This window comes from Mytilus edulis, chromosome 5 (genome assembly GCF_963676685.1).
Source record: "Mytilus edulis chromosome 5, xbMytEdul2.2, whole genome shotgun sequence".
NCBI classification, from domain to species: Eukaryota; Metazoa; Mollusca; class Bivalvia; order Mytilida; family Mytilidae; genus Mytilus; species Mytilus edulis.
In genome coordinates this window covers 60,678,385-60,691,419 of record NC_092348.1, presented here as the reverse complement: position 1 = coordinate 60,691,419, position 13,035 = coordinate 60,678,385, and the positions used below count along the sequence as shown (strand labels likewise).

Here is a 13,035-nt window from a genome sequence, read left to right as displayed (position 1 = left end):
TCAAGACCATACTCGCAAGAGCCGAAAATTGAGTTCCTGAAATTTTCATCCCAGACGGGAATCGAACCAGGAACCTTTGTGTTAGTAGTCCGATGCACTAACCACTACACCACGGCTCTCTTAAGGGCCATTGTTTAGCATCTTGACACGTGCTACCTAGATTATCATTTCGCATCTTAATTTCTCTTGACACTGCGACATAGTTCATCAGACAGTGAATACATAAAAGTGTTTCTATATTTCCATTAATATACTCATTTAGTCTTAACAAAAAAGGTATGAGTTTTTATCATGATGAGTAGTCTAAGTAGTCGAACTACTATATCACTATCCAGTCATCAGTAGAAATTGTGAGTTCGAATTCATCACGGGACAAGTGCACTCGACTCGCACTCCGGCTTCCATCACCAATAGAAATCCGTTACGAATAGCGCAAAAGAGTTACAGCGGAGTTTATCACCAATAAAGCAATTAATTTGAACTTGTCTTGATAAAAAGTTCATAAGACAATGCATAGAATGTTTTTAGTACAATGTATATACCTATTTTGTATTACCATTTATTCGTAATAAAAAATGTACGAGTTGTCATTTTTTTTTATCATGCTGAGCCTGAAATCTTTATTATATAAATTTCAAGTTTAAGAAATAAGTTTTTGTTTCAAAAAATGTTAACTTAACAATAATATTTTTATAACATAAATACAATATGCATGTTAGTGCTAGTGTTAACGTCATTTAATATTTCAGTACTGCAAGTATCAAATATGCTCAGATATTACAAATAATTTAAAAAAAAGAATAAGTAGAGTTCAAAGCAGTAAGTAATTACTTAAAAAATAAGTGTTTATTTTCACATTACCATAAAAGAAAATAAGAAAAAACATGAAACTACTTGATTTAACTTCACTACGATTACCCTTTGAAATAATCACAGAATATCGAAATACATCAGCTCGGTATTGTTAGATTAAAACGAAGTTTTGTTTCAAAAAATCTTAGAAATTTGCTGTTTGCTCTTTATTTTTGATGCACAAAAATTTTATGCTTATACCAACACAAGGGGTGCCACAGTCATTTGGAGGTGGTTGTGTACAATATCGTCTTGCAATACATGCGCTAGTTTGTATCCATCCAGTCCAGCCACCATTTACAGGTGTACATGGCAGTTCCAAGGGAGGTAAATCATCACAGTTGACTATCTTGTTTCTGTAAAAGACAAACAATATAAATTGAAATGGGCAACTAGAAAGATACTAAAGTTACAAGAAATAAGATTATAAAACAAGCACATAAGGAAATGTTATACAATAGACAACGAGACAGATATCAATCAAAGACCAAAATATAAAGGTAAAAACTGCAGATTACCGTAAATCTTTAACAATGAGAGAACTCACCGTCTACGTCTTTGCTATACCGGTAAACAAATCATGGCGGATACTTACTGTTAATTTTTGGTAAATCTTTTTAAAAAAATACATTGATCAGAGTTCTTTATTTATCACAATTCAATTCTGACGTTGAATTTTCATGTTTTCCCCTGAAATTGCTATTTTGAATTCACGCAAATAGGTGACCATGCTCGATAACGTTAAACATAGTTCAAATAATTCATTTACACCATAGAAGCAGACCAACTAAAAGGCAGGAGTCCGCTCAGAAGGGTGAAGGATAACAGCTTGCTATGTTAGTCCCTCCAAGGCAGCAATAGTTAAATTGCTATTCGGATGTTGGATATGCAGAGAACCAGATGAATCATAATTACATAAAACACTTACGTGATGTGATCAACATTGTAGAAAACATCTTTCTGTAAACTTGTGATATCTGTGTTCTGACAAATAACTCTAGCCATAGTAGTTTGCCTAATACTGTTCAATTGAGAAGCGGTAAATGGATTAGCGACATTTGACTCGTAGAAGAAGCGGTCTCCATCCTTTAGGGCTTTGAACTGTGCTGCAATGATACAGGAGAATGTTGGACCAAGCCCCATACCCGGCATTCTTCTTTCTGCAGTACCAGCAGTAAATAAATCCATGTCTGCAGGGTCACTGTAAAACATAAATAATCTCGTTTCAGAAAATAATTGAAAAAAGTTTGTTTCATCAATTTGACAATTAGTTGTATCCTTTTCAAATTGTTTTCAGAAACTAATTACTTATTTCCAAATATTCAATGAAAACAAATATTTGTATTCTTTACAAATGCATACATAATAAGTAAAAACGATCTTTATTTTTTATTACATAAAAAAAAATATGTAAATAAAATGTCCCCCTAATAAGTATTTATTAAAAAAACAAAGACAAACAAAATAATTTGAGGATCTGCTTGTATTTCATTTTTACTGTATACTCAACATTGACACAGATCGACGACTTCATACTGGACAATTTCAGCTTTTCCATAAGCCCACTTCACATTTATTAACATAAATATACCATCTGCCCTAGTGAATGAATCTTCCACATCTACACTTATAAATTGCACTTGTATGTACACAACGTAGGGACTTCACCATCAGGTGGTGTGTTTTTGTTCCCAAAACTACTCTATCAAGATTATGAAGAAAATGGAAAATGCTTTTGCATGCTGAAAAATGAACTTCTGCAAGTGTGTAATAAAAAAATTGTGAAAATCAAAGTTATTAGTACCTGTAAGCCGAACTAAGTTTCGATGCTGCAGTTGGGCTGTGGAATATCAGCCCACCGTAAACACCTGGGTTGAAATTAGTTGGTACAAATCCTGACCCAAAACATGCTTCTACTATTTTACTATATGGTGGTATCCCATGATCACGACCTCTTTGTATATTAAAAGCGGCCAAATCACCTCCATTAAAGGGAGCTGTCTGGAATAATTTGTTAGTTATTTCTGGAGTCAAAAGTTCATCTATTCCTTGTGACGTGTGACTGTAAAGTCCCCTTGTGCAACCTTCAATACCTCCGGGCTGGTGCACCAGATCAGGGTTGTTGAATTGGTTGTGCAATGTGTGTGGAGTACTATCAAAGAAGGAATGGTCTCTCAACAAACTATGTCCAAATCTGTATGCCGCTGTAGAAAATTCGTTTCTGATAATACCTTTCACATTTTGATTGTAGCCAGTGAAATAGCCAGAGGACAACGGATTCAAACCAAATATAAACATGAAGATAGGATGTAAAATCTTAGGTAAGAATTCTTTGTAGACAATATGCTGAATTTCTGCTGAAACAAATTTTCTGGCATTTTTGAAAACCTCCTCACCGGTCCACTGGTTATTATCCATCAAATATTTGGCGATTCTATTATGTTCTCGGACCCAGATGGTATGCAAAGAACTAAGTCCTGGTACTACGTTTGCTCTCTTATCTCCTACAATATTACTAGACATATTATAACAGAAAAATTATGACTACATTTTTTTCAACAATTGATGGTTGTCATTTCTTTGAAATAAAGCAATGTCGGACGGCTAATTACCATATACTAAATCGTTGTTAATTTCTATGTAATTTTTAGGTCTCTCGTGTGTTTTCGCATTGGAAATGATATCGTATCATCTGTTTTTTCATATATAAATCACAATGATGAACCCTTGGTATCGATTACAGCACACATACCAACTGCCTTTGGAATAACATTTATAAGATATCTTAAAGAAAGTCAATGAATAAAAACTTGTTCCGCAACTATACCAAGAGGCCAGAATATCTCCTCATCAAAGAAGTAGGGACAATAAGGTCTTTCAGTATGTATAACAAATAAGAGCGTATATATTTAAAAAATCAAAGTTACCAAATTTGATAATAAATTAATATTAACAATGCTAGGGAAAACTATGATTATAAAACAATTTAATTTTGTCGATCGTGAGTAACATTTTGAATTAACCAAGATAATGATAAAATAGTTTGTGTTTATTTGTATTTCCCTTGTTTTTCATCAACTTTTAAAGTATTTTTTTGGATAGGGGAAAATTTGTGCGCACAGAGAAATATCATATGAGATTATTTTCGAAATTTTCAGTCCTCAATGCTCTTCAACTTCAAACTTTATTTGGTATAATAAATCGTTTTAAATTCAAGCGTTACTGATGATTCTTAGTAGAAAGACTTTTAATTTTGATTGTGTTATCTATAATGACCAAACATAGGTTACAGTTGTGTAACCATAATCTAGTTTGCACTAACAAGAAGCAACAAGACGGTTCTACTAGAAGAGCAGGATCTATTTACTTTTCCGGAGCACTCGAGATCGACAGCAAGTTTGATTGGGATCGTATTTCTCAGTCGTTACTTTTCTTTATACTGTTTTGTGGACTTATTTGTCTTTTCGTATTTTGGCATTGCATTGTCAGCATTTTTCGACTGATGAATTTTAAATGTCACTTGTCTTTTTATGTATAATTGTGTGACACATTTTGGAACTCTCTATTGTTTAATTATCTTGGCAAGCATATTTTTTTTTTATATATTTATATAAATATAAATATATATAAATTAAAAAAAAATGTCAAACAAACCTGCAAGAAAGCACTTATTTAGATTATTTAGAGACGCGCAACCGGAACCATTTGGGATATCTAATGGCAATTTATTTCCGGTAGAAGTTTTCATCTTTCCTATAAAAAATAAAAATAATATTTGAACTACATATTTAAAAATTGAACTATAACAATATTACATTCCAATATAAAACATGGTGATGACATTTACTGATCATGACTAAAATTTATAATTTTTACAATATGATAATAGCACCAAATTTACTTCATATTTTTAGAAATGGTGATTAGCGGGATTTTATGATAAATTATCACATGCAATCTGGCTATCATCACATGCCTTTGCGTAACGTTTACGCATGACATTCCGGGGTTACTTGGCAAATTCCGAAAGAAAACCTCAGTGAAAAACATACCACAGTAGGATACAAATAAAGTAATTATTAGGAAACAGAAAAATGTATAACGTGAAATGCAAAACAATAGAAATAGGTACATTTATTTGTATGTTATACCATTACCTGTAGTCCCGTCTCTCAGTTGGGTCAATTCCGAATCAGTTGATCCGTAAACGCTTGACCCATCAATATAATGGGTTAGTTCGTTCAATTGCTGACGATAATCTGAAATCAAAGTACTAAAATTAAATACAGTCTATATCAAATAATAATTTTAGTTTTTAACATTAAAAGTGTAAATATATGAAAGAAACTGCAGCTCTAATATTTAACCAAACATTTTCTTCGTAAATGCTCGTACCTTACCAGGGAAATGACTTCACGGTTCAGCTAGTAAGCAAGCTAACCAAATATATCAATAACCTTATCTACACACACCATGCAATCGGCTGTAAATTAAGGTTGTTACTTCCCTAAACAAAATTTTTATTAGATGATTTTGTCAATTCTATTGAGACTTTATTTGGTTTTGGTATTATATGTATATATATCACATTTATCTATGTATCAAAACAAAACTATCTCCTTTACGTTTTACGTTTTAAAAAAGTATCATTTATTTACACCAATATGATTCTACAGTACTACTCACCAAATGAGCAATCCAAATTTGGGGTTACAGTTGATCTAACAAAGTTTAGACAGTCTATATTCCCCATGTAAAATGGATCTGCAGCAGGTACATTTATAGGAAAACAGTCACTACAAAATTGTTGATAATACTGCATTGATTTCAAACATTTTAGTTTATGGAAAAATAGTAACATGTTGAAATTGCCATGGAATTAATAAACATTGATCTGATTTTAATATTTTATATTCATGATTGACAATTTGGCACATTAAAGAAATGAACTTTACCAAACAAAGAACCCTTGTCTGGAACAGTCATATATTTACGTTCAGTTAGATCATGCAGTTGACCTCAACGTTATTGTTTTATTTTCTGATATTTTGAATCAACCCTATTGTTTCTCAATAACATATACATACTTAAAATTAATCGTCACGAGGTCCAACAATGAAGGTGTTAACAATACCATTTAATGTTTGTATAAAACAAGAAAAGTTCAGAATCTAATGTACACTCTTCTTACCTTCGGAAAGGGTTTTCACAACATTGTATGTTACTGTCTGCATAACCTTTAAATATATACAAGAATAAATGATCTCAGGGATAGGAATATGTGTTTCATATAAACAAATTTTATAAATAATGAAACTAAAAACCTTTTGGCTAGACATTCACGTCTGCAAATGTGGCCAAGGGATTAAAACAAGATCATCATACATAAAAAAATAACAACCAATGGCCATGGGCTTTTTTCATTGTTGAAGGCCGTACAGTGACCTATAATTGTTAGTTTCTGTGTTATTTGGTCTCTTGTGATGAGTTGTCTCATTGAAAATCAAACCATTTCTTCTTTTTTAGACGCTGGTTGTGCACTATAGCCTTCCAAATTGAGGATGAGAATGGGGGAGCTGTCACAGAGACTACAACCCGACCAAAGTGCAGATAATATGCATGATATACTATAGTAAAGATGAGTTAGAAGTAACTAGGTGTTTACAAACTACAAATCATTTTCATTTATCTGAATTGTAGTAGTTCCAGTATTAAATTAACGAACCCTTTTCATCTAATCGTTTAAGATAAGCACTGGTTTCGATTGCATTCTAAGGACACATGCCTTATAACTCTGCTTTGTCTTGTAGACAACTACCTTATAACTACTTATCAGTTACCTAATCCTTACCTTTTGAGATTGCTGTCTTTGTAATGTCATGATCAAGAAACTGCCCAAACTGCATCATAAAATAACTTAATGGAGGGGTAAGGTTATCAGGAGCAACACTGGCAGTGTGTACGGTTGTACTGATTTCTCTAGCTCCCGGTAAAACGGAACCGGCTACACCAGTTATTCTTGGTAAGGTTGTTCCTGTATGTACATTAAAGTAAATATTTGTATTAATACTTTTTTTAATTTTACGTGCTTATATATGTTTATATTTGAAACTTGCTTGGGAAATAAGATATAAAGCTTCTTCATGACCACAGATCATGACAAAATTGTACGTGTCGTGAGCACATGCAAAAATTGTTTAGCCCAAATGTTGTGTCTTAACCATTATACGTTGTTTGTTTATATTATTTGCACTTCCAGTTTTTAGAGGAGTTGCTTCTTAGCGTGATCTATTGCACCGTCAAATAATATGAGTTCTATTCTTTCATCTATCGTTGTTTTAAGAGTAAGACTTAATTTATCATACGCTTCGTTGGAACACTGCTTTATAGTTCCAACAGTGCACTGGTTTGTTCTGAATTAACCAATTTACCATTCTGACATTTTTAGCAGCTGGTTATTTCCTTTATTAACTATTTTTCAAGATATTACTCAAATCTGGAAAAGGAATCAAATGAAAAAACTTGAATATAGAACGACTGATTAAATTTACCTGGAACTTCATACTCTGGAGTAAGATATCTCTCAAACGGTGTGCTAGATTTTCCCCAATAAGGATTCGCCAAATTATTACAAGATCCGTCATTTGTTCTGAAATCAACAGCTGAGGAACAGTCGATTGCAGCTAAATATGGACATTGCGGGGGTGTTGGAAGTCCTTTAAGTCCCTGAATTATGTCGAATATTTCTTTTCGATCTTGGGAACTCCTAAATTTATATATATAAAAAATGCAAATTATATAAGAATTTGAATAAAAAGCAAGGAAAAAAAAATATAAAAAAAATAATTAATGAATAGCTTTATAAACATCTACTATCAAAATTGTACAATTCAAAATTTTAATAAAATTTTCTCTATCTCTGTCATTTTGTTTCTTTTATTACATTTCTTCTTCTGTATGATGTGTTTTACTTGATATCTTAGTTGAAATAAGCTTTGAACTGGTTTTCATTGACTGTCAGTACCCTTAGATTAGTATTTTGTGTTTTCTAAAGTTTTTTTGTTTTGCTTTGTGTTTTTCTTGTGTTTCTTTTATCCACTATTCGTAGATCTGATAAGTCAAGCCCTTTCCTACCGATTTTGATATTTGTGCAAGATATTTTTTGTATCTCCAACTTTTAGTTTAAACATGTCTATTTTTAGTGGATTGGGAAACAAGATATTGCAACTTATATTAATCCCTTTCCACTTTGCGGGTGCGAGTGCTGCCTTGTAGCGGCATTAGCCTGCTCTTCAGTGTTTGAAATCTACAAGGGTGTAAAAGACATGCACTTTTTTTTCTTTATGATAGAAAAACAATTTTGTGAAAAAACATGCAATACAAATAAGCAATAGAGGTAAATAAACATATCAAAGGCGTGTTTGACACACGAAGAATATTTATGAAAGTCAGCCATACTTAAATAGAAATGCTTGTTCCGGTCTTTGTATTCCACAAATAAGCACCATATAACAGTGAAAATTCGGAAAAAGATGATTAACTTTTATCCCAGAATGCGTTTGACTTTTCATTATTGTGACCTATATCAAGCAATCACTATTGGTTCTCGTCTTAAAAGTACGATTGGAAAAGTACACTATTGTTAGTCTCCAAAATGTGTTTTCTCAATCAGTAATTTGACATTTATTTCAAATTAGAAATAATACAACCTTTGACGACCAAAGTGTTTTGGGCGAATTATCACAACTTACAGAGATTTGCGTTCTTGTTTTCCTCTTACGGCTTCTACTATAGCTTCTGTGGTCTCTGCAATTATCTGCCCAGGTTTGTTTATTTCTAAAGATCTTTTATCTGTTAGCATGTGAGGTCCAAACATTGGCGTCTCAAGATTTGGTTTATCAATTTCTGTAGCAATAAGAAAAGAACTTTTAAAAATACTATTGCTATCATATATTGGGTTCAATAGCCATAAAGGAGATACTAATTATAGATTATCGTTTATCATCTCAACGAGATTGATTTCTCGCTTGAGCCGGGACAGCGACAGCGAGAAAAACAATCTCGTTGAGATGACCAATGATAATCTGTTTATCGCGATTTTACCTATGACGACCTTGTCAATTTCATTAGGAACGCCACGTGCCTTATTAGTTTCTAGCGATAATTTCCAATCTCAAGCGAGTAGAATGATATGAAAATTATCACAAAAAAGATCAAGGGAAAAAATGCACTAAAAAGCGATAATCTGATATATAGATCTTTATAAATGACAACATTAAGTGAGTTCTTTAGTGATAAAGTTCTGATCTAATTAAACGTGCGTAATTTATAAAATCCTTGTAAATAAATGAATATTAAAGTTAACATTAAACTGATAATGAGATAGCCATAGTGCTGGTGACCTCCTTATTTTCCCCACAATTAATTTCATTCCCATATCAATATTTGTTATTTGATAAAAATCTGGGCCTATGATTTCCGATCATTTGCGAACCAAGATGTCGATCGGCTTCCATATTAAAGAGTACCTATGTAATGAATTAGCGATGTCAATTAATATGAAAAAGAAGATGTTGTATGATTGCCAATGAGACAACTCTTCTCAAGAGACCAAATGTTACAGAAATTAACAACTATAGGTTACCGTACGGCCTTCAACAATGAGCAAAGCCCATACTGCATAGTCAGCTATAAAAGGCCAGATTGTTTTAAAAGATTCACTTTTACTTACATCGAAAATCGTAAATATTTTAAATAAATTATACTTACTGTTTTCAAAGAACCGTTTATTTTCCTGCTCAGTTTTGTCGAATTTGGTAATCGCTTCTTCTGTTAATCTTTTTATTGTTTCTTCGCTTGGTAATTCAAATGTTGTTTTTTCTCCTTCTATCTTTTTAGTGTTCTCCAATCCTCCATTAAAAATTTGGCTGTTTTTTATTGCACCTTGCAGCCTTTCCAAATCCAGCCCTTTACTCTCCTCTCGTGCATTTACCGATACCAGAAAAACTATACAAACTGTAGCGATCCTGTTGTGCAAATATTTGATTTTCAATTAATATTATCAACAGTAGATTATTATACTTAGTTTAGATATACCATTTAAATGACACATGGGTATATGAATACCATACCCCTTCCTATGTTCATGGACGTAATTTCAAATGAATAGTTAATACAAACATATATGAATGTAAAACTTTATAAAAATAATTGGATCTGGTACACACCACATTTAATAAATTTCTTTTTTTTAATGAAACGCTTTCTCCCTACAACATGTTTCGGGAGTTAGCGCTTCAATTAAAAAGAAACATAAATCTCTTGACAAAACAAGGAATGAGTACATAAATATACTAATCAAGTTCACTACTTCTTTATTTATTTTTGTTATTTTCTGAACAACCAATAATTTTTACTTTTTAATAAAGCGTTATAGTAAAATGAACATTAATGAATACAGAGACCACTGCGATATTTTAGTATTCAAGGCTGGTAGAATAAGCAACAAAATTAATTTTACAGGCCATATTATTTTTTGGTGTAAATATATAGATGAAAAAAGTTTTAGTTAGTTGTGAGTGTTTTAGTCCTACACTAAAACAAATGCTCAGAGTCTGAGGTATCTGTGTTTAATTATAGAACTAAAATGAAGTAAACGTATTAAAGCAATTATAGGCCACTCTACGACCAGCAATTAGAAACTCCATACGATTTAGTCGACTATAAAAGGCACCTACATGAAAACGGCGAAACAATTCAAACGAGAAAACCAACTGGTCTCACTGATACTGATAGCATAAAAATTAACTAAAAACAAATGTAATGATCTAACGAAAACCACTATACTACATGCTAACCGACTCGCCGGATTTTATGTGAACTTAAAATTAAGTTATTTCGATATTTATTTATTTCTTCTGTTTACGAAGTTCTAGATTTATTTTATAGAATTAAATTATTCAAGTTAAAAAAAAATACATATTCATAGATTCAAAACATACAATAAAAAGGAAAATGTAAGATTTTTAATTATGAACATTTTGTATCACCATAATGCTATTTTGTGCTCTGGAGAGCTCTCATTTCTTGTTTATTCTATGTTTATTTGCAGTAGATGCATGTCTTTAATTAAAAAAAAATGTTGCGCAACACCAGGCTACTTAATTTAATAAATAAAAAATATGAGTAAATGAAATGTTCATTAAACAGCATGTCCTAAAAATTTAAAAACATGAAAAATTCACTTCGATAATTCAGCTTAAAGAAACCTTCAGCTCAGTTCAATAGCACGAATAAAATCTGTAACCTAACATAAGTGATAAACATTTCCATTAAAAAGTAAAATTTAATTGAAATAAGCAATATCAAATTCAACATTTAAAATTGGCTTGTTCAATTTCAATTCGTAAAATAGCGAATGCAAAGTACGCCAGACTCATAAGTTACTAGCAAATGGTTCTAAAATAAAAATAAATAACTATCTTACTTCATGATTGCAGGGTCTGTTCTTCTTTGGTTTCATCTCTCTCTCAGCTTGCATTTATATAGTGCCTGTCACCAGGACATAGAACATTTGTTACAGATAATTTAAAAGGACAAAAGAAACAGCCATTAGAAACGAGCCGACTATTGGCTAACGAAACATATATCTTAGCCAATCATAATGATATAAAAATAAAACTAAGGTGACGAACATCATGACATGGTTCATGTACCAATCTTTAAAGAAATAAAAAAGTATAAAGATATTTATAAATAAACTTTGTGATAAAATCAATCATCCGTTAATTAAATCACTGGGTATACGTATTTCGTAAAGGAAGTATATACGAGAAATAAACAAGTTATTAACACCAACAAATCTGGTTCGTAGGAGTTCAGGAAAACTAAAAGTTTGTTAAACATTGCATAAAATACCGGAAACATCTTACTTTTGAAGCAAAATAGAATAATGTAACAATCTAACACGATTTATTTAACTCTTAAGTAAGAGAGTTTAAGTATAAGATGTACCGGTATGGCTACGTACGAAATTTCGACAACTTGATTAACAAAGGAATAAAGTACTTCTTAAACAGATGGTTAGAATACCACATATCGAACAGAACTAAAACAAATGGTAACACACTAAATATGTCAAAAATAAATTGAAATATTGGAATCTTTGTAATTTTTTCAGTTGTTGTGCAGGAATTACAAAAAGGGGGAATAATTAATCTTTTTATTAGTCCTAGTTCATAAATGTGAAATAGTTCTGATTCTGGAAATAACTTCTTAAATTGTTATTATTTTATATGGGAAAATAATGTTCTTATCAATCGATCATATAACCAGAAACATGTATACACAATGGTGGATTGATTGATTGTTGCTTGCATAACGTCCATGGCAGTGGCAAAAATGGCATGCATGTTCACGACGAGAACAAGTTAACAATAAATACATTAGGTGATATTGTAATGAAGGCCATCCAAGGTCAGGGAAATTTGGAATGCCAAAAGAAAATGAAGGTATACTGGATTTATGGTCAGCAGATTGTCAAAAAATATCATGGGGACCCATGAGCTACTGGTCTGCAGCTTAGAAAAAGTAAAATCACAAAAATACTGAACTCCGAGGAAATAAAGGAAATTCCCTAATAAAATGGCAAAATCAAAAGCTCAAATACATGAAACGAATGGATAACAACTGACATATTCTTGAATTGGTACAGGCATTTTCCCATGTAGAAAATGCCGGATTAAACGTCTTTATACATCTCAACGAAAGAAAAGACACGAAGTAAAAATCTGAGACTACTTGCAGTTACTAAAAGCTAGTTCAAAACATCATGTGACGTAATGTCCTGCTCGACCCTAATAAATGGAATCTATAACAAGCTTCTGATTTTATAAATCGCACTTACATATAATGAACTAAGATTACATCCAAGATGATACCCAGATGAAATTGACTTTTAAAGTATGTTTTATATAATTGAACGAATTTCTTTAACTATAAAACGTATACATGGTCATTTATTCAAATTATACTCGTTTATAGTTTCCAGACATTTAAAAATATGCCGATCTTGAATTATTGTCATCCAATACTCAAAAACGCCGACAGCTTTTTCGTAAGCAGTGACCTTAACCATGATCATGATTTAAATAATTCCAAAACAAGATTTTTATCTTTTTTTCT

The 13,035-nt window shown here is 31.8% G+C and overlaps 1 protein-coding gene across 1 annotated transcript; it reads right to left on the bottom strand.

Annotated features, from left to right (window-relative positions):
* Positions 1–545: 545 nt before the first annotated feature.
* Positions 546–11,458, bottom strand: LOC139524116 (salivary peroxidase/catechol oxidase-like). The gene is made up of 12 exons (XM_071318689.1): positions 11,339–11,458; positions 9,622–9,878; positions 8,604–8,757; positions 7,404–7,618; positions 6,704–6,886; positions 6,044–6,089; positions 5,539–5,648; positions 5,010–5,111; positions 4,507–4,605; positions 2,657–3,356; positions 1,781–2,053; positions 546–1,208 (listed from the first exon to the last, which is right to left on the bottom strand). The coding sequence occupies exons 1-12, from the start codon at positions 11,341–11,343 to the stop codon at positions 998–1,000; spliced, it is 2,355 nt and encodes a 784-aa protein (XP_071174790.1). The 5' UTR covers positions 11,344–11,458; the 3' UTR covers positions 546–997.
* Positions 11,459–13,035: the final 1,577 nt, after the last annotated feature.